Source organism: Lasioglossum baleicum, chromosome 2 (assembly GCF_051020765.1).
Source record: "Lasioglossum baleicum chromosome 2, iyLasBale1, whole genome shotgun sequence".
NCBI lineage: Eukaryota > Metazoa > Arthropoda > Insecta > Hymenoptera > Halictidae > Lasioglossum > Lasioglossum baleicum.
In genome coordinates this window covers 19,467,151-19,494,889 of record NC_134930.1, presented here as the reverse complement: position 1 = coordinate 19,494,889, position 27,739 = coordinate 19,467,151, and the positions used below count along the sequence as shown (strand labels likewise).

At 42.0% G+C, this 27,739-nt stretch overlaps 2 protein-coding genes across 27 annotated transcripts in view; one reads left to right on the top strand and one right to left on the bottom strand.

Annotated features, from left to right (window-relative positions):
• Positions 1-207: 207 nt before the first annotated feature.
• On the top strand, positions 208-3,584 carry Trap1 (TNF receptor associated protein 1). The gene is made up of 13 exons (XM_076442652.1): positions 208-368; positions 471-560; positions 703-785; positions 873-1,100; positions 1,181-1,347; positions 1,417-1,526; positions 1,594-1,667; positions 1,740-2,086; positions 2,151-2,298; positions 2,360-2,487; positions 2,748-2,935; positions 3,011-3,309; positions 3,383-3,584. The coding sequence occupies exons 1-13, from the start codon at positions 254-256 to the stop codon at positions 3,482-3,484; spliced, it is 2,079 nt and encodes a 692-aa protein (XP_076298767.1). The 5' UTR covers positions 208-253; the 3' UTR covers positions 3,485-3,584.
• Positions 3,585-6,382: 2,798 nt separating this feature from the next.
• Kug (FAT atypical cadherin kugelei) overlaps positions 6,383-27,739 on the bottom strand; it is a 612,064-nt gene continuing 590,707 nt past the window's right edge. For 19 of the 26 annotated variants that reach the window (XM_076442550.1, XM_076442472.1, XM_076442521.1 and 16 more), the window contains 11 exons: positions 27,562-27,585; positions 23,851-24,087; positions 20,968-22,020; positions 19,096-19,739; positions 17,077-18,474; positions 16,741-16,878; positions 13,760-16,462; positions 13,153-13,486; positions 10,798-10,938; positions 10,295-10,441; positions 6,383-8,582 (listed from right to left, as the gene is read on the bottom strand). In XM_076442550.1, the coding sequence (XP_076298665.1) occupies positions 8,032-8,582; positions 10,295-10,441; positions 10,798-10,938; positions 13,153-13,486; positions 13,760-16,462; positions 16,741-16,878; positions 17,077-18,474; positions 19,096-19,739; positions 20,968-22,020; positions 23,851-24,087; positions 27,562-27,585 (7,370 nt within the window). In that variant the 3' untranslated portion in view covers positions 6,383-8,031. Of the gene's footprint in view, positions 8,583-10,294; positions 10,442-10,797; positions 10,939-13,152; positions 13,487-13,759; positions 16,463-16,740; positions 16,879-17,076; positions 18,475-19,095; positions 19,740-20,967; positions 22,021-23,850; positions 24,088-27,561; positions 27,586-27,739 lie in introns of those variants that run through there. The other 7 variants (XM_076442584.1, XM_076442612.1, XM_076442576.1 and 4 more) reach the window with 6 other exon arrangements.

Here is a 27,739-nt window from a genome sequence, read left to right as displayed (position 1 = left end):
CTCATATAAAATTTGAAATTGGAATTGTTGATTTTCCTAAAATTTCTAGTTTTCAATAAACTAGAGTGAAATACAAATTATGTTTAGTTGAAAATAATATAACGGTATATGTATATGTATGTACAATAGTGTTTAGTAATTGATATTCATAACAATTCCTTTTGCCAACGATATCAACAAGCACTCGCTTGACCATCTTGCCGTTAAAAGCACGTGACATCAATCGATTGAAGTTTCTGGTAATTTCGAAAGCATGGCGACCGCTTTGAGACTTAGACTCGCAATAAAATTAGGAAAATCTCTTTCAAGACCGCTTAGTCGGAATTTTGAGAAAGAGTTTTTGGAAAGACAATGTCAAAGGCTTTCAGGTTTGTACACATTTATAACCTATCATTTGTATTAACATTTCATATTGCCGATTGCTTTGTCTTTGAGGTTATCAACGAATATATATGTTTAATCTACTTCAGCAAATTCCTTCGTAAGATGTTATTCTTCACAAACTGCAACTAAAACCACAGAAAATCACAATATTATAAAGGACACAGAAAAACCTACAGGTATTACAGAATTCTTTTTCGTTGTATTATATTGTACATGATTATCTAGTTTCATAAATGTTTCAATAGTTTTATAAGTGATTAGCTAGTATAAATTTGTACAAGTGTATTCTACAAAAAATATTTTTGTCTTCTTAATAAGGGGAAGCTGTGAAACATGATTTCCAATCTGAGACTCAGATGCTTCTCCAAATTGTCGCTAAATCCTTGTACTCGGACAAAGAGGTAATGTATCTGCACAAATTTATACTAAAATCTAGTAGCTGTTTAAAGACAGGACTTTGCAATAATTTCTACAATTTTTGATATAAGGTATTCGTTCGTGAATTGGTCTCTAATGCCAGCGATGCTCTAGAAAAACTACGTTATATAAGGTTAAGCGACAGTGACGCTACAGAGACTGCTGGCGATAGAAACTTGGAAATTCATATTGCCACCGATAAGCAGAACAGAACGCTTACTATTCAGGACACAGGGATTGGCATGACTCGAGAGGAACTGATATCACATTTAGGAACTATTGCCAGATCTGGTTCCAAGGTAAATCCAGTTGAAATAATACAGGATGAAATTGAATATTCTTTCAAATTGAATATTCTTGAAACTATCGTCAATTGCAGGCTTTCTTAGAGAAACTGAAGGAAAGCCAGAGCTCCGGCGATACCTCTCAAATCATTGGTCAATTCGGAGTTGGTTTTTACAGTGTTTTCATGGTTGCCGATAAAGTAGAAGTGTTCACTAAGTCTTATAAGAAAGATGCTGAGGGGCTTTGTTGGTCCTCCGATGGGTAAAGATATACTGTTATGAGTAGAAATAATTACTTCTATACCAATGTAATTGCCTACTTTATACATAGATCAGGTACTTACGAAATTTCAACAGCTGATGGAGTCCAGCCAGGAACGAAAATCGTGATCCACATGAAAGTCGATTGCCGTGAATTTAGTGACGAAGTTACAATTAATCGTTAGTAAATTTAACTAGATCTTGTTTCTTAATAACTGCTAATTATTTGTGAATACATACTTCGCAGGTATCATTAATAAATACAGCAACTTCGTTGGCAGTCCTATTTTTGTTAATGGTACAAGGGCTAATACGATTCAGGTAACTTTAAGAAAGATTGTGGGCTGCTACTTTCTCAAAACATGTATTTGCAAATACAATTTTAATTTTCAGCCACTTTGGATGCTCGATCCGAAAGATATTACATCGCTTCAACATGCTGAATTCTATAGGTTTATTGGGAACTGTTTCGACTCCCCGCGATTCATATTACACTATACTACGGACGTTCCATTGAGTATTAGAGCGTTGTTGTATTTCCCTGAAGAGCGACCGGGATTATTCGATTTGGCCAGGGACACAACTAGCGGCGTTTCTTTATACTGTCGTAAAGTTTTAATCAAAAGCAAAGCAGAAAATATTTTACCGAAGTGGTTGCGTTTCATTAAGGGAGTTGTCGATTCCGAAGATATTCCACTGAATTTGAGTCGGGAGTTGTTGCAGAATAGCGCTCTAATTGGGTACGAAATTAAAAACAACTTGTTCTTGTATAAATAAATTATTTCATATATTTTTACATTCTAGAAAACTGAGGAGTGTCATAACGATGCGCGTCTTGAAATTTTTGAATGAACGATCTCAGAAACAGGTTGAAGATTATAACAAATTCTATAAAGATTATGGTCTTTTCTTGAAAGAGGGTATCGTTACCAGTCACGATCAGAATGAGAAGGTAATATTTCTTTAATAAGACGTTTCTCGTGATTCTTCTTGTTAATTCCGTTGCTTTATAGGAAGAAATAAGTAAACTTTTAAGATTCGAGTCGTCTGCAATGCCGAGCGGGGAATTAGTTAGCATACCAGACTACTGCAAACGTATTCCTGAGGAGCAGAAGAACATATACTATTTATCAGCACCGAGGTGAGAAACTAATTATTAGAAAACGTATCAGACTCTTCTCTAATAAACTAGAGGGTTAGTTGATTACATTTTTTCAATGGGAGTGGGTTTAATGTTTGTATTTATTTTATGTGCCCATATTGTGCTTTCGAAAATTGGTAACTGTATCCTAAAAATTGAAGTTAATACACATGAAATAGGGATCTTTGCTAATTATGTATCCTCAATCATTCGAAATAGTTCAATTTCTCAAATTAATTTAATTATCTGTTTAAAATTAGTCGTGTCCTGGCCGAACAGTCGCCTTACTACGAATCTCTGAAGAAACGTAACGTAGAAGTATTGTTCTGTTACGAACCGTATGACGAGCTGGTTTTAATGCAACTGAGGCAATATAAATCCTATTCTTTGACCTCCGTCGAAAAAGAAATGCGCGACGAATCGGAGTCGAGTAAATCTGATAATCTCAGTGAGTAGATAACATCACAGCGATATTATAAATTCTGCAAATACAAGTGTTTCAACATTTTCATAATTCTTTTAGATCTGATCAATCAGCAGGAAATCGATGATCTGATTGCTCACATGAGAAAGGTTTTACCGAAAAAAGCATACGATATTAAAATGACTACACGTCTCGAATCGCATCCCTGTGTCGTCACGGTGAAAGATATGGCGGCTGCAAGGCATTTCGTTCGCACACAGACCCATCAAATGGACGAAGAGATGCGGTACTCTGTTCTTCAGCCACGTTTCGAAATTAATCCTAATCATGCTCTCATTAAAAAGCTTTCTCAGCTAGTCAAAAGCGATCCCAAACTAGCAGATCTCCTCATTCAACAGGTACATCTTTTTTTCCTTTTGTTATTTCTTGTTATTTCACTTGTAAAATGATATTTGTATCTTCTTATGGCAGTTATTTATGGGGAGCATGGTCGGCGCCGGTCTAATCGAAGATCCACGGATATTGTTAACGCCGATGAACGAGTTGTTGACATTAGCGTTAGAGAAACACTAAGTACCTTATACTACTATTAGCTTATGCTAGTTGGTAAGTTCATTTTAAGTTATTTTGTATAAATACGGCCATGAATAAAATCGTTCTTTCTAATTGTAAAGCATTTTTTCACTGTGAAAAAGGACGTTGTATACAATAGATATTTCCGAACAAAAGTGTAGGGTGTTAAGGTAGAACCTACAAAGTAATTGTAGTAGTACAAAACCATAGGCAAGATTGTTTTCTTTATTACAATAGGTTGATCTTGTACAAATTAATTATAGCCTTATAATTATAACAAGTCAAGTTCCTCACTGTTTGAAAGATTCCATGATAAATCGATATGTATCCTATTAGCGGGGCTAAAGTGTTTACGGTGAATTTGGAAGTAGTACTCGCTGAAAAGTTTCCTCTTTTTCCCTCGTTTAGTTCTCCTAAATTTCTTCGCAATTGTACGATTATGGCAAGTTCGTGATTAAGTGAAACGTAAAATGGAACTGTTCGTTTGTAAGAGTTGTAGTCGAACATAAAATAAAAAGAGGTGGAAAACGTCGATAAGAATATATTTTAGAATCGAAAGTATGTGAAAAATGGACAGTCGTATGTTTCTTCGATCAATTCCGGTTCGCTTGGATCGAAATCATTAAACGTACCACTCTTGCAGGAAACATTCCATTTACAAAACGTAATTAATATCACTAATCGATCAGAAGCTCTACAAAATATTGCGTGTTCTTTCCCTCGTCTTTACAATCGAATCGTTTCGTCATCTTGTAAAACCGATCGGCTCGTTATAGATCCACGATCGATGGATCCTTACCGACGCAATTCGAAAGTAAACCTAATCTTAAAACGGTTAAGGAAAAAAATTCACTGTGCTTCGACGCAAACTGAAACTTTCACTGCTTTTGGCTTAGATGTTGTCTCCTGATACAATTTGTTAAGTTAAAACTGTACAGTGTCCTTATTCTCATTCTAATATAGAATAAATTGTCTAGGGTCAATTGTATCCGCGTTGTCCGTTTCCGCACTGAAATTTCAGAGAGTGGAGGCACAGCTGTTATCGAGCTTCACGCAAAGAACGAGACAATTTGATCGTTTATTCACGCCCCTTGGTCGAAACGCAAAGAAGAAGTCACCCTGTTTTCGCGTTTTTATTTTCACGTTGGCTTTACTCATTTCTCCTGTCGCTAAGCTGCACGACTTGACGTCGATTTGTACTATCCACGCGGACAAGTATTCGGAACGTATCCGACCAGACAAATATTCTTCAATACATTGGAGAACAGTGATGAGTAGACTGCAAATTTTATGCACTTATGACAAAAGTGAGTAGGTGTAATTTAAAACAGTAAACAGATTAGAAGAATTTTAAAATACTGTTGCATTATTTTCAACATTTCTATTTCACTCGAGTTTGTTGCAATTCATTGCACAAGTCTTGTTGTTACTTCTATTTTTTAAAGTATTCGACACATTCTTCGTAAACCGATCGAGTATTCTCATATTTTGCCTTCTGGTCGAACACGTTCCGCATCTATGCGGATAGTTTAAACCGGCTTTTCGGCAGCAACTCAATAATTAAAGAAAATGGCTGGCGTCCGTCGCCGGACAGGAACATAAGAATAGAGAAAGTGGTGAATTTTCATGGGAAAAGTACTACGCGTACAAAGAAAGAAAAAGAAATTAAAGAAAGAACACATATATGTATACATGTATAGGTATATATATATATAAAAACTCGCGTACACTTCACCGAATATTTAAGCTGCCGCTAGATTACTTAAAAAAGTATTCTCCATGGAAGTACACAGTGTTCTAAAGAACGTTTAGGCACGGAAATAAGTGTTTTTCTTTGATCTTTTGTGTTCAGCTACACAAATCAATCAATGGAAATGCATTGTTTCTAAATATGGCATTAACGATTGGCAGTTTAAGTAAACGTCTCGTTAGAAACAACATGGACAGATTCGGAGGATGAGATTAAAATCGCATGAGAACTATGAGTAATCGATTAATGAGCAGCTGCGTGTGTATTTCTGTGTCACGTATGTCTGTCTATGTATGTACGTGTACGTATATGTGCATGTATATGTGTGCGTGTGTGTGTGTGTTGCTGAACAGTCTTATCAGAGAGTAGATGAAATGTTAAAGCGTGATGTAAGTAGTAGCACCATGTATATACGGCTATGTTTCGTCGAGAACTGATGGTGACTGGATGAATGAAAGAAGAAAAAATTTTCCGAGTGAACGAAAAGAGAAAGATTATTTAAAAAGTATAATCGTAGTAATAATAATAGTATCGATAATAATAATAGTAGTAATAAAAAGGAAAGACAAGAGAAAAAGGGGTACAAAAAAAAAGGGAAAAAAAGTCGTAACGGAAGTTGAACGAACGGAACGTTGACTTAGCTTAAACGTACATACGAGGGAGGAATACTGTCTCCTCCGTGTTATCTTGCTCGGGTTTCATCCATTTTTATAAAACGTCGGATAGGTAATATTACAATCATTATGATACAAGTCATAGTATTTGATCATCGTATAAACATTATTATCATCACAGTAAAAATATTCTCATTAATCTGTTTTTCTCGTTTCTCTCCATTTAACTATCTCGTGCCTCGCCGCAGATAAACGCAGGCGGACGGCGCACGCATTTAATAGAATCTCGCTCCCTCCATTCAGAAGCGGAGCGCGCGCGCACTGTTTTCTCCATTTTATAATTCTCCATTTGCCTTCTTCACTAGAGTCAATTAATTCATTTTTTTTACTCGCTAGACTACGCTGCGTTTACTTATCGTTTATAATTATTTAAGTAGTCCGTCGCGGGTTCATCTCGCACGTAACCAAAATAATGTCCGGTTAGCAAATAGTAAAAATACATAAATGTACCTATGTACCATTCTTCCATCTTTCTCTCTCTCCCTTTCTCTCTCCGTTTTATTTCTTTTTTTTATTTTTCGTCGCGCTTGGAATCATTGCAGTGTCGTGTATCAAACGTCTCCAGCTTTTTTTTTAAACGATAGGTCATTAAATAATAGTCATTGGTCTGACGACGCGGTCGTGTTTAACATTTACTCACCACAAGCAACGAATCCCATCCTTAAGTCGAGATAACTCCTTATTCCGTAATAGTTGCGCATAGTTGCCGTAATAATATAATATATCCATTTCACTAAAACCTCATCCCCTTTGGTAGAATAAAAAACGTTCATGTCTCGAATGAATCGTGAATGGTCCACGGCGGAACAACAGCGATCGAACGCGATCGAACGACGATCCTTGGATCATACGTGGATCGAACCAAGAAATCGACGAGATCGCGTGGAAAGCAAACGTCGCTTCCCGAAAAATCACGTTTTTCCGCGTTTCCCCGCTCCATGGAATTTCTTCGAGGATTTAAGTACTTACGTCAGTACCTAAGCTCTACCTACATAGGAGATTTGAGGTACGATGCACCAAGCGCGGGGGCGTACGTGCATCGTTGGCTCGCGAGGAGATCCTGCATCTAGTCTGTCTTCAGTTTCTAATGCATTTTACGCGGCGCTTTTGTCGTTAAACTGAACACACATTTTTTAAACGGTTTCTCTCGATCTGTCCAACTGAAATTGTCTCTTTAAAAAATCAATATTATGAAAAACACGGAGACTGTACCTCATTTCTCCATCCTAAATTGTCTCTTCAAGAAATTAACAGTATGAAAAGGTAATTGTAAATTCCTTTCTTAAACGTGGTAAGGATCGGACAAGTTCAAAGTAAAATTATCCGCGTGGTTAGTAGTAGCTCTGTCGTATTTTCAATAACCAGGTAATTTTCGAAATTGTAAAAGAATTCTAAAGGAATTCTAAATCAGATTTTGTTCTCTGCAGCAGTGGAAACACAGCTTAATGCTATGGACAGAGATACAGAAGCTCCTGTGCTGCTTTCCACAGGTTGACTGTGATATATTTTTCTAAATTGGTTCAAGTGTATCCTTTAAAATACGGCAGAGCTTTCCCTCCAGTCCAGTAGACTTTGAACACGTAGAAGTTTAACACAGACGAGGGTTAAAAGTGTGAAAACACCTTAAATATGTAAACTTTTCAACAAGTTTAAAGTAAGATCATCCACGTCGTTGACAAGTAGATTTCGAGCGTGTACAAGTTGAGATACAGACGAGAGTTAAAACAGAAAATCGATCGAAGATGTCGTCAGCGATGGAAAAAATAAAAACTGCCTTCAAGCAAAGATTACTGCGAACATTTTCCCGAAAAACCCGAAGCGCACCAGATGCAGTTTCTCCCCAGTTCAGCATGCCGGTGCACACTTTGCTATCTTAAACCGTAGCTGCCTCTGTACACATATCCGTCGTTCGCACGCTCTGATTCGTTTCTCGCTCTATCTACGCCGATAATGTGTCTGTGTTCGTGTGTGAGAGAGTGAGTGTGTGTGTGTATGTACAAAAACAAAACAGAAAGAATAGTCGAATAATTATTCACAAGCATTCGCACTCGAAGTCTTCCTCAAGAAGCACAGAAAAACACGATCACGTTGATCCGATGGTGGAACGGTGTCAGCGCCGTTTGTCACACCGAGGTTTGGGTGATACCGTTCCCGGACAACCATAGTCGGCCGTTGCTCTTCTGCTCGGCGATCTCGTACTCGGAGTCGTCGATCTCGCACAGATTCGTGGACAGGTCGCTGTTGCTGGTCGCTCCGCCTAGCAACGAGTTCCTTTCCTCCAATGTGGTGATCACCGAGCCGATTTCGTCGGCCTCGTCCCCCTTGTGGCATCGGTTCCGTCGCGTGCTCGGGAAACCATAAGGCACTACGTCGTCCTCCTCCTCGTCCGATTCTAAGGTGCTCAGACGCCCGTTCAGCGGGTTCGTCTCGTTCTCCGTGTCCGTGTGGATGTTGTAATGCGGCAAGTACGAGTTCGGATGACGGAGATAGCTCTCGGAACCCTTGTACTTGTACTCGCCCTCGCCGCCACTGTCCAACGGGTTCAATCGTTGCGTCTCTGGACAATGGTACTGCTCCGAGAACTCTGTCCCGCATTCCGAATCCCCGACGTACTCCGACTCCTGGTCCTCGTTCAAGGTCTCGATATCCCTCGCTGGGTCTACAGAGCCGTGCACTGAAAATCGATAGGAGATAACTGTTACAAGATATTGTTGATTGCAACACATCCTCGCAGTAATTATAGACGACCATCAAAGTTTCGTGTTATGGAAATACTCTGTATCCAAGCTCATTAATCGAAATTGATTATTCATACGTGTAACTGTCTCAATTATAGTCTCGCGCGAGATAACTCGGGAAAATAATTAATGGCTACCGTAACGTGGAGAAGTAGCAGGTGTTTGCTTAATTGGAGTTTAATTGGCCTTAGCGAGCTAGTATAATTAAATGGAAATGAGAATTGTTGCCAGTGAGACACCGTAGAATTTACGTTGGCATTCACTGTCCTCTTAGTTCATTAGAGATATTACGATAAAGTTCAAATAGAGGATTTTCTGGATAGTTTAGAATTTTTTAAGAGTCTACTATCGTCGTGGCAAATAATTGGTCTCTTAATGGAAACTCGATGGCGAACATGTTAATATTAAATCATTTAATAAACTATGTCGTGTAAAGCAGCCGTGAGCGTGTTATGCTAGAAAGCAGAGGGCTGTAATAAAAGTGATAGTAGGCGTGTCATTTTTTGTTAATTAATTTTGTTAACTTGTCGAATATCAGTGTATTATTACTAGACTGCGGATCTTCATGCGAAATAAAAGTGTTCTGCATTGATTGTGGGAAGCAGGAATTACATAAAAATTGATTTCATCTCTTAACGACTTTGTTACATTAAAAGCAACATTACAACATTCTTGAATTTGTAAAATCTTTTACTAATTTATATTTGAACCAATTTGTTCATAAATGCATAAAGGTCCGCAGTCTAATTATTACTACGTTTGTCAAGCTTTTCTGATGGAACCTCGCAGACTCAATTTATGTACATTTCGTCTTCCCTCGCATATGACTTTCGTCTCTTCGTCGCTGCAATGTAACGCGATCCCAGCTCGGATTTCGGTGAGGCAATGCTAATGCAATGATGAAGCTTTATTAGTTTTAGTTCTGATTAAAACGAGAGACCGAACGCAATAGCATTGCGATTATACAGGGTGGAAATTATAAAGCGTTACAGACGAATATCACCAAAAATATTGATAACACGCAAAAATGTTTCAGATGAAAGTTGTTCAGTACCGAGGGGGACATCATATGGTGAGACTTTTATTTTTCCCGGTGGACACTCCAAGGTGAGGTGAAGGTCAACTTCCTCTTTTTAAATAGAACGTCCTATTTTTTATACCATAGATCGATAGAGTATCAAATTCCGAGTATAAAAGTGTTGACCTTCATATGTCCTGAAGCTAATAGTTAACGCGATATTATTGAGACAATTTTCTTTCTTCTTTGGATAATATCTCGTTAACTATTAGCTTCAGGGCATATGAAGGCAAACACTTTTATACTTAGAATTTGACACTCTATCGATCTATGGTATAAAAAATAGGACATTCCATTTAAAAAAAGAAAATTGACCTTCGCCTCACCTTGGAGCGTTCATCGGGAAAAATAAAAATCCTACCACATGATGCCGCCCTCGGTACTGAACAACTTTCATCTGAAAGAGTTTTGCGTATTATCAATATTCTTGGAGAAATTCGTCTGTAACGCTTTATAATTTTCACCCTGTATTTACTTGTCGACAAGAGTGATAGTGACGGCGACGATAGTCCGTGTTGAATTACGCAGGTGCGAGTGAAAGCAACGTGCACGAAAGCGACGGTTACTCACCTGACGGTAGCTGATGAGTGTTTGATTCGTTACTCTCATTGCTGTGGAAGCTGGACGAGTCTGGAACTTCGCTTCCGGGTACCTCCGTGATGTTAGGTAGGGGGTTTTGACTTGGCCTGACCCAGTCTGAGCAGTCCCAGTGATACCCTAAAAGCATTGCAGACAACAACTGTACTCCGACACGCTACATGCGACGATCTAGCGCCGCGATATCGAGCGGAAGGAAACTCATAGAGAGAATCGAGTGTGAAGATAACAGAAGAAGCGTGTGTGTGTCCTAATTGTTCTTTGCAGATCCGTGTAGATGTGTCTTGTGCGTGAGATCGGTGAAGATGAAGTAGAAGTAGAAGAAGAAGAAGTAGATCGGGGGTGGGTGAGGGCGGAAGGTTAAAATAAAATCGAGACTGGCCAAGAGATAATAGATACAGCGTGAAGCGAAGCGACCCAAATCAATCTGTGATGTCATCGTCAAACTTTCAGGCATACTAGTTACACGGACTTACCACCGACAATACGAGGATCATCCTCGATGGACGTCATGGAGGTCACGGAGGTCCCACCTCCATGAGGCACACGTCGAGAAGAATTTAGTAGAAGTCCTCCAGTGGTCAGCTCCGGTACCACTGGGCTCGCTCGTTTCAGGTCTGTTAGCGCACACAATACGATACACCAGTGTTAATCTCAATTCGCTACACGCCCAAGTCAGCATACTCTCTTCTGGGTACTCGTATCGAGCTGATAGGAAAGGAAATGGTGGTGGCTAGGCGCGGTCAGATGTTCCGTTGCGTGCTATTCTCTCTGACGCTAAATCTCCGGGGACATTACCGGTGGCGCGTGTCATTCGGAAAGTTGTTAGCGTCGGCAGTTTTACAAGGAAGTCTACTTATCTGACCAGGGGAAGTTCTGCTCCTCGCGAGGAATGTCCGATTTTACTTGGAGTTCAGTCGCTCGATCGTTTAGGTCGTTTAGGGAAAAATAAAGCCAGTTTCGTGGGAATACGAAGTTGGTAAACTTTTCCTACTGTGTAACTAGAAATTTTTGCCTTTTTCTTATGTTATTGTATTTGTAATAATGTATGCTATTGTATGTGTAATGTATTAGGTTTGTTTTGTTGCAGGTGTTTCCTGGACTTCTGGTCTATTCTACTTGTCTGACTAGGGACATAGCTATTCTACTTGTCTGACCATGGATATAGCTATTCTACTTGTCTGACCAGGGACATACCTATTCTACTTGTCCGGCTTTAAACCGTCGCGTCGCGCTCTTTTTAGAAGGAACTGACCTTATGCTGTCATTCTGCCCTCGAGTGAACTGTATTTGTCCAAGGTAAGAGCCATTGTTGTCTGCTTCCTCGAAATATTACTCTACTTAGTTCACTGGCACTGAGTTACGGTCTACTTTGCTCTGTTCTGCTTGAATCCTACGAAACTGGCTAATTACGACTCTCGTACTTCGTGATTGCGACAGTTGGCTAAATATGAGCGCTATCTTTGACAAATTTTCTCTTGCCAGTTTACTACAGGATGCGAAAAGAAATTTTTTCCAAAAAGTTGCATTTTACAACTTTTTTATGTGGACCTATATTGAAAATTTTAAGAATACGTTTTGTAGATCCGCGTCAATTGTATGCATTGTGAAAGTTTCATCGAAATCGGTTGATGCGGAAAAAGACGACAGACATTTTTACCATTTTCAAACTTCTGTAGCTCTTTGCAACGTTGATCGATTTCGATGAAATTTTCAGAATAGGTTTAATTGATACAGATCTACGAAACGCGTTTTCCACATTTTCAAAATACAAAACCAATTGTTCTAACTTATTAAAAAAGTTCAAATCGGATGGTACAATATTAAAAAAGTTATTGTCCCTTTAATTTATAATTATGAAAGTCCCAAATATGAATATTTCTTGTTCCGAGATATATTTTAAATAAATATATAATTAAATAAAGATATATAATTGGATGGTCCAATATTAAAAAAGTTATTGTCCCTTTAATTTATAATTATGAAAATCTCTTTAATTTATAATTATGAATACTTCTTGTTTCGAGATATATTTTAAATAAATATATAATTAAATCGAGATATATAATCGTATGGTCCAATATTAAAAAAAGTTATCGCCTTTTTAATTTATAATTATGAAAGTAGTCCAAGTCATATATTTCTTGTTTCGAGATATATTTAAAGGAAAAGGATATTAACACTAAATTCCATACAATGTTGAAATAACAAGCACTCTCTAGCGCTTCATTTTTGACAATATCGTAAAAATTACATTGAATTAATTTAGTTTAAAACAATGTGACGTGAAACAACTGCTAAACTCATTTTTTAAAGTTCCACTTAGACCACTTTCATAATTACAGGCACATAAGTACAATTTGAAAGACAAAACAGCGGGGACAATTCACAGAAAGCGATTTCACAGATCTTCTGGATCATGAAGTAGTAAAAATTTCCCTAGCTCCAACACGAACATGAACAATGCTCCACACAAACACTATCCAATTAAATCCTTATCCGATTAAACCCGACGGACAATCACTCGCCGCTCGATCCTTTGGCAAGGACGTAGACAATAGAACTCTCCGAGCGCGCTAGCACATGAGGCACAGCAGGTCGTCGTGTTCGAGAACGAGGACGTTCTAGAATTCGAAGAGAGTGAAGAGATAGAAGGGTGAGAAGGGAGTCCACCAGGAGATACAAGAGTAAAGAAGGAAGTAGAAGAAGTAGTAGAAGAAGAAGAAGAAGAAGAAGAAGCTAGTTCCACCCACGATGCATGCCGCAAGCGAAAACAAAAGTAAGAAGCTACGATGAGCGAGGGGGATCCACCAGCAACGCATACTACTCACCATTCTTGATCTTGGTCGTGTCCGTGATGAAGGAAGCAAGTTGCATCTGTTCCTGCCAGGTCGGTTTATGAAGGCTATCCGTGTCGCTGCCTGTCGCGTTTCCGCCGACCGGGTTAGCGAGAGTTAGGGACGGAGGAGGTACGGGTGTGGTTCGGTTCAGATTTCTCAAATAGTCTGGCGGGAAGTTTTCTAGCTCGTCGCCGGCGCTACCATAACTGCGCAGGGTGTCCAGGTTATTCAGAGCAACGGCCGCCGAGTTACCGTAGGCGGCCGGCTCGTTGTTCGAGCTGGGAGTGTAGGAGGCGGGTCTGGGAGGGCATTGGGGAGGTTCTCTCTGCAAACAAACAATCACACGAAAAACCTTAAACTCGATAATGCACACGTTCGCTCGCCGGGTTGTTAGGGGGGTCGGGGGATAGTACGATGGTCGCAAAACAAAAAGAAACGGCGTTCGAACCAAGAGAAAAGAGCGTCTACTTGCCCTTCTACGTCGCTGGAACTGGTCAAGTAATCGAAACTGATCGTTGGCATGCGTCTTAATCTGTCGGTGCTGGCAAAACGGAAAACGGGAACGAAAAGAACAATCAAACTACGTCGAACATGATACCTGTATCACTTCCAGGTTGCTCAGCTTCGAGCTCCGTTTGAACTCGTGCTCGTGCGGCCTCGCCGAGTTCAGCACGATCGGCTTCCGGGTCTCGTTGTTGATGTTGTTCGCCCGGGCTCTGGTTCGTTTCATCCGGATCTTCCGGAACGCTACGAACAGGATGATGAGGAACAGGTTCAGAACGACTGCTACGCCGATCCACATCAGTTGCTCCCAGGTGATGTTGAAGTGGCTGGAGATTATGGGCGTGGAGTAGGCAGGATTTCCGCAGTTCAATCCGGTCATGTTCGGCGGGCAGATGCACCGGTAGGATCCGATCTCGTTGATGCACGTGCCGCCGTTCGTGCAAGGATTCGCGTCGCATTCGTTCACGTCGGTCTCGCAGCGGTCGCCCGTGAATCCTTGGCACTTGCAGATGGGTCCGTTGTTGCCCTCTTCGCAGACGCCGCCGTGAATGCAAGGATTGGGGCTGCAGTAACGTCCGAACTCGCAGCGTTTGCCGCTGAGACTGGGTCCGGCGCATTCGCAGGTGTAGTCGCTGCCCTCTGGCACGGTCTTGCATCGTCCTCCGTAGAGACAAGGCGAGGATGCGCACGGTTCGGTGTCTATCTCGCAAGCCAGGCCCTTGAACCTGGAATGGCACTGACACTCGTAAGTGTCGCCGCCCGAGTCCTTGCAGGTGCCTCCGTTCTGGCAAGGTTGAGAGCCGCAGATTCCAGGCGGAACTAGAACGGTGGCAGGGTCGCAGCTGAACTCAACATTGGCGAACCGTTTCAAGACGGCCACGCTACTCGCGCCACTCATGTGCAACGGCACGGATATCCTGGCGATCCTCACGTCGTCCATGCATCCAATGAAGCCCCGCTGGATGTCCTCGAAGCCCAGGATCGTCGGGTGCTGCCTCACCTCGGCTCCCAAGTACAGGTCGTCCGACTGAAGGTTCAAGATGTCGTTGCTCCCAGGCGCCGATCCATGCGCCACGTGTTTTCCGTCCACGGTCAGTCTCGCGCTGTTGCTTTCCCTCTCGAGTTGCACCTCGTGCCACTGTCCGTCGCTCACGTACACGCTGCTGACACGAACCAGACCTTCGCCGCTGCCCAGATCGAATTTATACTGCACCACTCCGTTCACAACCTCGAGAACGTTGTAGTCGACCTTGCCAGCCGCGTACATTAGGTTCCCCGTCAGCTGGACCGTTCTGATCCGAAGAGACAGACTGAGTCGATCCTCGATGGTCTGACGGACGAGGGTCTTGACGATCTTGTAACGCGCGTAGCTCTTCCCGCTGAAGGAGATCGAGTTCCTCGGTATGTAGCAAGACTCGTCGTGGCACTTGGTGATGTCTATGTCGCAAGTATGTCCCGCGAAGCCGTCCGGACACTGGCAGAAGTAACCTTGCACAGAGTCGTCCGGCACGCAGACCTTGAACAACGGACACGGGACTCTGGCGCACTCGTTGACTACGATCTCGCAGTGGTCGCCAGCGTAGCCTTCCTTGCAGTCGCACTCCATCTTGTGCTTGTGTCTGGGCGACACGAAGCTCATCACGTCGGTAGCCACCGGTGTTATCTGCTCCAAGTCCAGAAGAATCTTGTCCTGACATTCTCCGTAGATGCAGTAGCCCTTCATGCACTTGAACCGAACGATCTCCTCAACCACCAGCTTCGTGGTCTCCTCCAGCTCCTCGATGCGCTGGTTCAGAGCCTCGCGGATGCTCTCCGAAGGGAAGAACACTGGAGAGCCTTGACCGCCGCCAGGCTTCTTCACCGCGAATAGAAGATCGAGGTCGTTGTGCACAGCTTGGCGAATAGCTCTGGATTTGATCTGGTTCGTCTCGTCCGAGGACGACTGGACGCTGATGATGATGATGTCCTTCGGCCGGCAGGACAGCGCGTGGCGCACCGTCCTGAGGAATCCCTTCCGATGGCTCAGGATGAAGTCCTCGGGACTCACCTCTCTGAATCGCACGATCACCGCGTTCTCCAACATCTTCTCCGACACCAGGTCTACCACCACCTTTACCACGGAGAACGAGTGGAACTTGCCGTCCGTCACGCTGATGTTCACTCTGTACTCGCCGACGTCCAGGCGAGGCAGAGCCTCCAGAGTGCCGTTCACTTTGTTGATCCTGAAGAGGTCGTTCGGTATAGGCGACGATGGCACTAGAGTATACTGCAGCGTGTCGTATTGGTCCTGATCCGTCGCGTGCACTCTTCCGATCACACCGCCAGGGTACTCGTCCATGAAGGAGTTGATCACTATTTCCAGTGGTGTGATCACCGGCGGGTACTGAGACTCCTCGATCACCTTGATCACCACCCACGCGTCCGAGTAGAGAGGCGGACTACCGTTGTCGAAGACGCGAATGTGCAACACGTATTTGTCCTTGACGCGGCTGTTGAATTTGGTTGCTGTTCGAAGCGTACCGTCTTGCTCCAATCGGAACGCGTCCCCTTCGTTGCCGGATCGGAAGTCGAACGTGTATGGATCCGCGTTAGGCTCGATGTCCGCGTCCTTCACCACGAAGTGCATCACCGTGTGGCCCAGAGCTTTGTCTTCTTGCACCACCGCGGTGTAGTTCGAGAGAGAGAAGAGTGGCGGGTTGTCGTTCGCGTCCAGAACCTCGATGTTCACCATCACGAAGCTGGAGAGAGTCGGGATACCGCTGTCGCGGGCGTGCACTTCTAGCACGTAGCTCGAGATCTGAAACGGAGGCGAGTACGGTAAGTCAAGTTATGCTTTTTCAAGAATAACTCCTTCGAAGGTCAACATATTAGACATGGTTGAATTCGTCTTTTCATTAGCTATTATGTTACATTAATCACAATACGGTGTTCCATTTAAAAAAACGAAGATGACCTAGAATATGAGCTGGAGAAAAAAAAACTTCTCCATTAAAAACAACAACGGAGATATTTTCGGTGTAGATCTTAGGTACCTCACCCTGTACGTCACTTCTCACATAACAGTCTCATACTCACTTCTTCGCGATCCAGTGGCGCGCCAACAGTAATTTGCCCTGTCTTTTGATCGATGGAGAATTGCTTCTGTCTGTCACCCCGTTCAATGTAGTACGAGACGTTCCCGTTCTCCTCGCTGTCCAAATCGTTCGCATACACCTAGAACATCGATTAGAAATTGAAGTTGTTTGATTTCTACACCGAGCTTTATAATTAGACTGCGAAGCCGGGATAAAATAAAAATTGATTTCATCCCTTAATGACTTTGTCACGTTAAGAACAACATTACAATATTATTGAATTTAATCTTCATTTCGCAGTCTACTTATAATTATCTAATTCCAAGCAGAAACCAACCTTCGCAACTCTCTCCCCGATCTTAGCATCCTCCCTGACCGAAGCTCTGTAGGAAACCTCGCTGAAAACGGGCGCGTTATCGTTGCTATCGATCACGGTGATGTTCACAGTGGCATGATTGCTCAGCGGCGGAATCCCTCCGTCCACAGCCTGGATAGTCAAGAAATAATCCCTGGCGCGTTCATAATCCAGCTGTTCAGCGATGGCGATCACCCCAGTCTTCGCGTCGATCTGGAACTTCTTGTGCTCGTTCCCTCCGATGATCGAGTAATAAACATCAGCGTTAACTCCGGTATCCTTCGACGTAGCTAGCACCCTGGCGACCTCCGTTCCAACCGCGTAAATCTCCGGCACTCTGGAGAAGTAGACTTTCGAAGCGAACTCGGGCGGATTGTCGTTGATGTCCTGCACGTTGACGATCAGGGTGGTTACGTTTATCAACTGCGGTGTTCCCTGATCCAGTGCTTGGATGGTTACGTTGTACATTGCCTTAGTTTCCCTGTCGAGGGACTTTCCGAGAGTAACGATGCCGCTGTCCGCCGCGATGACGAAGTGGCCGTCGGCGGAGTCGATGAACTCGTACCTGATCTTGCGGTTAATACCGATGTCGTCGTCAGTCGCGTGCACCTTGGTTACCAAGGTGCCGACTTCCACGTCTTCGGGCAACGTGGCGCTGTACGTGCGCATGGTGAATTTCGGCGCGTTGTCGTTCAGATCGGAGACTAGGATCTCCAGCTGGGACGAGCATTCCCAGGACGGTTTGTCTCTGTCCTGCACGTGGGCAGTCAGCGAGTACCTCGCCTGGGACTCTCGGTCCAGTTGACCGATCGTCTTCAACACGCCTGTCTCCTTGTCCAGGGAGAATTTGTCGTTCTTGTCACCGGTCAGATAGAAACGCAGCTTGGCGTTCGGCTCGTCATCGTAATCAGTCGCTAACACGTTCAACACGTAGGTTCCAGGATGAGATCCTTCAGACAGGATCTCCCTGTATCGATATCGGAGACAATACGGAGGATTGTCGTTTACGTCCAAGATCTGAACGGTTACTCTGGTCTTGAAGACGTATTTCCCATCCGTCCCGACGATCACCAGTTCGTAACGATCCAAAGTCTCCCGGTCCAATGGTTTTGCTACGTACACCTCGCCGGTTGATCGAATCTGAAACTGCGATCTAGGATCCCCGGAAGTTATGTAGAACTCGATCGGCGTGTTCACGTCCAAGTCTTTGTCTACGGTGACCAGCTTGACTACCACTGTTCCTGGGAGAGCGTCCTCGTTCACCGTCGCCTCGTAACGATCGTCCACGAACGCCGGTGCATTGTCGTTGTAGTCCTTCAGCTTCACGTGCACCGATGTTCTCGCGAAGTGCTTCGGACTTCCGTTGTCCATCGCCACCACCTGCGGAAACGGACGATCTAAACTTTCGTGGCGCTCGCGGCCGAGATTCCGAGAGATGTACATATTACATGTACATACATGTACATATACGTATATATTAGACATACATATATGTACATGTGTACACATTATTTAACAAATCCTGAAATAAGTGTATACAGAGTGATTCTGGGAACTGGGACAAGTTGCTGCTCTTTTTCAATTGGTTCAAGATATTATCAGAGTATTTTCTAATTCTTGCAACGAATTTATTCTTTCAAATTACACCTATTCATCTCTCCCATAAATGCATACAATCCGCTGTCTAATAATGTTCAAACAGTTGAAAATAATATAAGAGTATTTTCTAATTTTTCCAACGAATTTACTCTTTAATATTACACCTGTTCATCTTTCCCATAAATGCATAGAATTCGCTGGCTATAATGTTCAAAACGTTGAAAATAATATCAGAGTGTTTTCTAATTCTTCCAACGAATTTACTCTTTAATATTACACCTATTCATTTTCCCATAAATGCATAGAATCCGCTGTCTAATAAAATTAAATCTAAAGGGCAACTTATCCCAGAATCAACCTGCAGAAACAATTTCAAATTGTTTTCAATTTTCCGTCGCTCACCTGGAACTTATACTCCGGTTGTTTCTCTCTATCGAGTTGCACCAGCGTCGATATCCATCCCGTGTATGCGTCAACCGTGAACACGTTGGCCAGTTCGCCGATGTCGGTGCCGAACGAATAACGAACCTCCCCGTTGCTCCCTAAATCGTCATCATGCGCAATAATTTTCAGGATCAACGTGCCCTCCTCGATATTCTCCGCCAAACTAATGCTGTACGGGTTGCTCTCGAATTCCGGGGCGTGATCGTTCTCGTCCAGCACCTGCAGCGATATCTCTGCGAGGGCTGTTAGTGGAGGACTCGAGTCAGTTTCAGCTAGCACAGCGATCAGATGGCTATCTTTCAATTCCCGGTCGAGCGGTTTTGCTAGGGTGATCTGGCCGTGCGAGTCGATCGTAAAAAGCGGCGAATCCTCGTCCCCGGAAACGATTCTGTATGTCACCGTATTATTCGTGACGGTTCTCAGTCTTGTTATGGGTGTGCCGACCGCCGACGCTTCCGGGATGAAGAATTTGTCCTCTTTCCGCTCGAACAGCGGCGGGATGTCTTGAGCACCCATGATGTAGACGCTGAGAGGGACGTCCGCGTGATGTATGGTGGTACCCTTGTCCTCCGCGCGGATGAACAGCTCGAACAATTGATTTTCTGGAAAGTTACGATTCGGCGTGCTTGAACCGATTGCGACTCGCTGGTAGGGACGTAGAGAACTTTCAAATGTATGCTATTCTGGCGTCAATGATAGCCGACAATATTTTCTGTGGCATTCACAACCAGTAGTTGACGCTTTGCCTTTGTTTTAATATTATCAAATTCGTCTGTATTCTATGAATTGCTAATTTTATGTGCCCAATGTAAAAGGGATCCAACAAAAACATCCTGTAAACAGGAGTCAAGTTCCTATGGCCGTAAAAAGTTGTGAGATCAAACAAAATACGACCAAGTTCGTTAGCTTAGAAATACCTCTGCAATACTGAAAAGAGTGCTTGTAAAAATTAGTTCAAAAGAACGCTATTTAATTTTTAAAGAGTTACATGAAGGGTTAAATTATGCAAACTTGGCCGCTACCTAACACCTTTTATGGCCATTGGTTTAAAAAGTAACGGCCAAGTTTGCAAATTTACCGATTTTTGAGGTCCTATATCTCGGAACCTACTAATGTAGGAAGATTAATGTTTCGTCAATATTGTACGAAATTACATCTCTCCATCTGCCTCTAGTGCAGAGTTATAAGCCTCTAAAAAACGGCTAAGTTGTTTCGTGTAAAAAAGGAGGTAGTGCGAGAACCTAGATTACATAGAATAAAAATGATCTAGGTTTAAGAAATGTCTTGATTTTGGAATTAAAATTGCTTCGAGTCAAAAGCGTTAGAATGAAAGTGAAATAGGAATTGATCGACTCTGCGAAAGATGTTTAAAATTAAGGGCGTATTCTCCTTTCCAGGATTGGACAGTGTTTTTAATGTGTTTCTTTCTACAATTTATATTTCTTCTCTAAAACGAAGTTCATTTTTGATCACACAATATGAATTTACGAAGAATACCATGCTCATCACTGACACTAATCCTTGTAATTGTATTTCAATTATAAAATCGAATTACATTGTCATTTAATCGAACAAGAGAGCAGAATTACAAATTACATCGTAATTTAGTTGAACGAAGCGACTGAATTTCGTATTACGAACTAATTGAATTACCCTGTAATTATAATTCGTGAAGTAATTCAATTATAGTTCAACACAAATCTGGCAGCTTTATGAAAATAGCAACATGCACAGCTTTATGATAGTTATGCTGCCCAATAATCTTTGCATTAGCCCTTGCAATCCTGGAAACGAGAACATCCTCTTAAAATCCTAAAAATTAGGACTCACCCCATAACATAGCACTCTTCTGCAAGAACAGTGCGCCAGTGTTAGGGTTGATCCCAAACAGAGCCTTCGCCTCCGAAGTCTGCGGCTCGTAAATCGAGTACACGATCCTAGCAGCATCATCCTCATCAGCATCCTGCGCCTTGACCTTGAGGAACGGTGTATTCACGCTCAAGTTCCCATGTATACTAGCTTTATACTCTCTGACGAGGAAGACGGGTGAATTATCGTTCTCGTCTCCGACCTTGACCTTGACCATCACGAATCCTGATCTGCCACCACCATCGGTAGCCATCACTGGTATCTCGTACAATTTCTGTTGTTCCCGATCTAGCTTCTTCCTGGTGACGATTTCACCGGTGAGTCTGTTGATATCGAAGATCTCTTTCATCATGTCGGAGGGAATGGTGTACACGAGAGAGCCATAATCGCCGAAATCTTCGTCGGTGGCGATCACGCTGGTGACCAATCTGCCCGGCAGCTGGTTCTCCAGAACCACGACCTCTACCACAGGGTTAGGGAATTTTGGATTATGCCTGTTCGCGGGTAGTATCTCGATCTTGACGCGAGCGAAACTGGTGTAGACGTTGTCGGTGACGGACACGTTCAGCATGCTGAGCTTCTTCTCGCCGAAGTTCTGCATATTGATCAGGGTAATGATGCCGGTCGACTGATCGATGCTGTATGTTTGCTGCTCGTTCCCGCCCACGATCGTGTACGTAAGCTTCTCGTCGACGTAATCTGGATCGCTGGCGGACACCACCGTCACGAACTGACCCCGTTCCGCGTGCTCGGACAGCGAACACGTGTACGACGGCTGCTCGAACTTCGGCGGGTTGTCGTTCATGTCGATGACAGTCACCCATACGTGAGCGGTGCTCGTCAGACTCGGCACGCCCCGATCGATCGCGATCACCGTGAAGTGGTGCGACTCGTGCGACTCGTGGTCCAACGATCTTTTCAGGAATATCACACCCTCCTCCGGGTCGATGTGGAACAGGTCCGTACTGCCCTCCGTGTCGTTCTGGATCGCGTAACGCACCTCCTGGTTTATGCCTACGGGAACACGAACACATTGTTTTGCATCAACTGTTCTAGCAGTAGCAAACTAGAATTTTCTAAAGTGAATCGTGACTAGACAGCGGATTTGATGCACATGTGACGAAAATGAGTAGGTGTGATTAAAAAAAGTAATGACGTTAAGAGAATTTGAAAATAATGGTATTTTATTTTCTATTTATTGTCAAATCTTTTTTTCATTATTTTTTCAAGATCACCTTTTGAAGATCACATTTTTTGGAGATACACCTATAATTTTTTTACCCTTATCTGTTGGAGGGTTGCAAGATTAATTCAATAGGTATCATAGTATCAAAAAATTGCTTCTTTATTTCTTTTACAAAAAGTTTTTACAAAAAATCTGGTTTCAAGAGAGCTGTCACATGAATAATAGCATATTTTTTGTAAAAAAAATTTTGCGATGTTTTTATGTTATGATACTTAACGAATTCGTCTTGAAATCCTCCAACAGATAGGCGTAAAAAAATTATAGGTGTATTTGCAAAAAATTGAAGGTGACACCTTGGAAACTCGTGGAAAAAGGGTTGACAAAAAATTTGCTATAATCACGTAATCACGACATGCTTACGTTAACTATAACTAAAATGTTGGCGGTGTTATTTCGTTAAGTACGTACCAGATTCAAAAATGAATTTTTGTCCTAATATATTCAGTGTTTCAAATTTTATTAAATTTTGCAAACAGTAAAAAGGTTGGACCAGCAATTTTTATTTAACTAGACGAATTCCTTTGACCTTAGGGGATGATTTTAGAGGTTGCTGGTAATTAAAGCGTTATACAAATTTTCGATTTCCGTATAATGACCATTTTTTAACAAGCCAAGAAATTTTGCAGACACGATAAGACACTTGTAGAACTATCGCAGGCTCAATTCCAAGATCTCATTCCAAGTTCGTTGACGTAAAGTGTCCAGTAACTTAAGGAGGAGAACGTAGTCCGCGCAGCATGATCCATCGACACGATCCAGCTTCGACGTTCATTAAGAAAGAGCCCGCCAAGATAATTACAATAACATTAATCTTACTCGACCGCAAAGGAACAGCCACGCGTTATTCACCGGGCGAATCTCATATTCTCCACCCTCTTGACGTTGATTAAAATTTAAGAGGGTCGTGTCGAACGATGCGGAAACAATCTTCGTTTAATTTTTCCAACGAGCTGCACTAGAATCATTTTATTCGTACCAACGTTTATTCGCTTCGTATTCTTTTCGCAATATTCACTAACCTCGCTTTTTTATAGTTTTTTTATATGTCACACAATCAATTTATTTATAAAAGCCTCAAAATCCACTGTCTAGTTATATTTTAAAAAATATCCTAGATTAGAGGAAACGTTTGAATTCGAAAAAACATGAAGATTGAAGTGTCACTCGAGTAACTTGGTCAACAGAAATTGAAAATTAATTATGGACATTTTGAATTACTTTTTTATATATCACACAACCTATTTATTTGTAAATGCATCAAAATTCACAGTCTAGTTATATTTAAAAAATTCTAGATTATAGAAAACGTTCGATATCATAAACATGAAGATTGAAGTGTCACTCGAGTAGTTTGGTCAACAAAATTTAAATTCTACATGTCACACAACCAATTTATTTATAAATGCATCGAAATCCACAGTCTAGTTATATTTAAAAAATTCTAGATTAGAGGAAACGTTTGAATTCGAAAAAACATGAAGATTGAAGTGTCACTCGAGTACCTTGGTCAACAAAATTAAAAAAATCCAAAACTTGAAGTCAATGATTTCCAGTTAAAATAACAAAGTCCAGATCCGAAGGATGATACAAGTACTCACCGGTATCATTGTCCCTGGTCTTGACCTGCAGCACAGAGGTGCCGAACGTCGCAGCCTCCGAGACAGAGATGTTGTAAGAGTCCTGCGTGAACTCCGGTGGGCAATCGTTGACATCCTGTACGAGGATGCTGACGAGTACCTCGGCGTAGACGCCGGACACGCTGTCGGTAGCGCGGACCGTCAGCTCGTATTGCTTCTTCTGTTCATAATCCAGCTCATCCACCACAGAGATTACACCTGATTTATTGAAGAGAAGATTGTAGACCCAAAGCACTCTATGCAGCGTAGCGTCCACAAAGCCGAGAAACTTTCCGCTGTACTCTTGTCGCGAGAATTGGATTGAGATTGATCATCGAAGCCGAAGCATAACGCTCTACGAGCATGAACAGTGGAGGACACCCTTGTGATCTATTCAGGGCAACCGACGGTACAAGGAGTTGCTCGGTTTCGCGGACACCAAGGGACACAATGAATGCAAGTCACGTAGTAAACTTGTTTGTACAAGACGCGAGTGACACCGCGAGTGAATCTGCGAATGCTACCAGAGTATGTCTGCACCTTCGAACATCACGCTATGAGAATTAACAGGTTGACTGGGCGTTCGACATTGTTCTAAGGTGTCCGAAGTCGAATCTATTCGCTAAAACATTCGGGGAGGTTGTATCCGTAGAATCTATCTGGACGTGCCAATTTTAATGGAATTTTTGTGTGATACAGAACTCGAAAGAATATTTAACACGAAGTTCGGAAAAATCCATTTTATTGAATATCCCCGAAACTATTAGGCCCAGACGAAAATTGCAATATCCAGTTTGGGCGTCTTTGAGTGACGAATCTTTTAGTGTAAACTAATTTCTTAAAAAACAATTCGTTTAAAGAATATGTTACAAATTTTTTCATGAATATTTTTACACACAGACTACATACCTTAATGAAAAATATGGGGAAAAACTTTTCCAATTATCAAATACGTCTGCTTTCTAACGGTTAATCAGCTACGTTTTAGGGGATGGTGCAATTTCTCTGAACACTACCATAGTTTACAGGATTCTATGAAGTAGGGACTGCTTCTTGGGACCATCGTCGATTTAATTATTTACTTGAGCTACTCAGCACTTTGGCGATAGCAGAAAAATTTCCAGAAGTATTTGAAACGAGGCGATCCCAAAAAGAGTGAAAGATATCACAGTCAACCTGTTAAAAGCAGCGCAGGAGATTCTATCTTTCTATCCGTAGCATTAAGCTGTGTTTCCACTGCTACAGAGAATAAAATCTGATTTGCAATTCTCCAAAATATTTTCATATAAATTATACAATGTGAAAGTCCTGTCGTCTCTTTTAAAGAAAACATTCGAATCAATTTATACAAATACCTGTTTAATTATATTAATTTCAGACAATCTGTCAATTCCTGTTTCCCAATTACTCGCCAGCAAATTACCTGCTCGTTTAAAATACGACAGAACTTTCCCTCCAACGAAATAACACCAGTAGAAACGCAGCTTGAAGCTACAGCTGGTTCGAGACGCTATTATCCGTTCGTAACATCGCGTAAGGTGCAGGCACGTCATGCGAACAGTGTGAAGCTGCAAAAACCTCGGCAGGTGAGTGAAAAAAAACGGGTGAAAATGCGATTAAAAAAAAGAGAAACGCACGTACGATAAGGTTGGTTCGAGACGCGTTCCAAGATAAATTACTGTTCCCGAGTAACAACGTACCGCGTTTAAGCAACACTGTGCTACAAGCCCGTTTTACACAGCTCTCGGTTGCTTCTATGAGATAATGAGACCGGTTCGAGTTACGATCGGGGTTGGGAAACGTCGAACAAAAGTAAGAGTATGTTCGTGGAGCAAAGTGCACGACCAAAGCGTTTTCTGCCCGGGAAAGGAGTGTCAGGGTTAACATGCCGTTAAATGTTGCATTGTTATTAACGATCGAGCACCGTCCTCCTCGTATCGTTTCGCAGGCTCGTGCAACGTGCTCGATTAGGTTAGACCGATTTTATATTTCAGACGTTCGTTAGATGAACCGGATGCGTGTCAGTAGGTGGATGCTGAAAGCCGGAGATGCTTCGAGACCGTTCACTGTTAACCCTTTGCACTCGAATATCATTACTCGAAATAGTTTTTACATCGTTAAAATCCAATTTGAAAATTAAAAATCCGAATGTATCGGAAAGCAGGTTCGATTTCATGTGAATAGCGTAAAAAAGATTACATATTGTGTTGGCAAGAAAGTAATTTCGGTATCTTAATGTGAAATATTGCCAATTTTTTTTATCCAAGCAATGAATTTTAACGAATAAGATATTCTTGCTTTTGTTCGATGATCTTTTGCCACACAGAATAAATAAGAAAATATTTTATTGATTAAAGTTCATTGCTTGAACAAAGAAATTCGGTTTTATTTCATCTTAAAATACCGAAATTACTTCCTTGCCAATAGAATAAGAATCTTCTAGATTGAAAGATAGGGTAAAGGTATCATTTATCTTTTTCAAAATTAATAAAAATAACATGAAGTGCCAAGAGAGTGCTACTTTATATTTAAAAATAAAATTTACGTTTCCCCTTCGTTTATACAGTGACTCCCATTACTATTTGGACGTTCTCAAAAAACGATAACTTTGTTAATATTGGACTATGCGATTTGAACTTTTTTGAGAAGCTAGAGCAATTAGTTTACTACAGGATGTGAGAAGAAATTTTTTCAAAAATTGCATTTTGAGAAAAGAAAATTAATTAATTAATTCGTTACCACAAATTTCTTGTGTCCGGTAAATAGGACCTAAATGTTAGATTGAAACTCCGTTAATATTTCTTTTGCTTTTGAACAAAATCGTCCAGAAAAATTTGATGATACAGAAGAATGACCAATCGTTCATCACATATAATGCAAATTAAATTACAAAATGCCTTCGAATTAATAAAAAAACTCCTTTACCCTACGTCTTGATTCCAGAATTGAAATCGCTTCGAGTCGAAAGGGTTAAACGAAAGTTCAGCCGTCGTTATTCAAAACTTGCCAAACAGCGCGTTTCCGGAGTACAGTTGAAAACGTCCGATGAATGAAATTAGGATGCGATCAATTTGCCTAATAAATTTGTTTGCCGGCCGGCGTTGGGATAAACTCGACGACGAGATTCCCGGTAAGCGTTCCGAAGGATTCGGACGGGTGTCTGTCGTATTAATAAAAGACGGAAGCCGGTTTGTTGTCGGGACGCGGAACGCAACCAAGTAAAATTATTCAAGGCTCAAGGAGGCTTCCGCGGGGGAACTTCAATTTCATTAATTAGCCGGGTTCCATCGTGCGCGGGGACGTACCAGCCGCTAATTCCAATTAAACTCTCGTGGCGGCGTTTCCGTCATCGTATTACTCGCGGGATAAAGCGGCGCCGATGTTAACAAGGCTTGAGTAACGATCGTTATTTCGGCCGGGCTCCCGCACTTGCTTTAACTTATTCTGTTATTCGTGCGACAACCCTCGCGAGAGGGTTCGGTTTTCATTCGGGGATCAGCGGAAGATTCCAGATCTCTGCTGTTGGCTCGTGCATGATGAAATAATAAAACCAGAGCAGAGAAAGAGAGAGAGAGAGAGAGAGAGTAAAGTGTGTGTGAGAAAAAAATAAAGAACCCAGATAGCTAGAGTGCAGTAGCAGTGGTGAACGGTGCGACACAGCAGACGGATAGAACTAGTATGTTTTATACTCACAAGGACCATTGTTACTGTCGGGGGCTGCGAAACAGGGAGATACAACAAAACTTTAATTTCTAGTTCAAATCAGATTATAAGCATTTTGTAAAAGAATAAATCGTGGGGGGCTAGGGAGAGACAGGGTGAAAAGATAGAGAGAGAGAGAAAAGGAAAGAAAAATTGCGAGAGCGAAGTC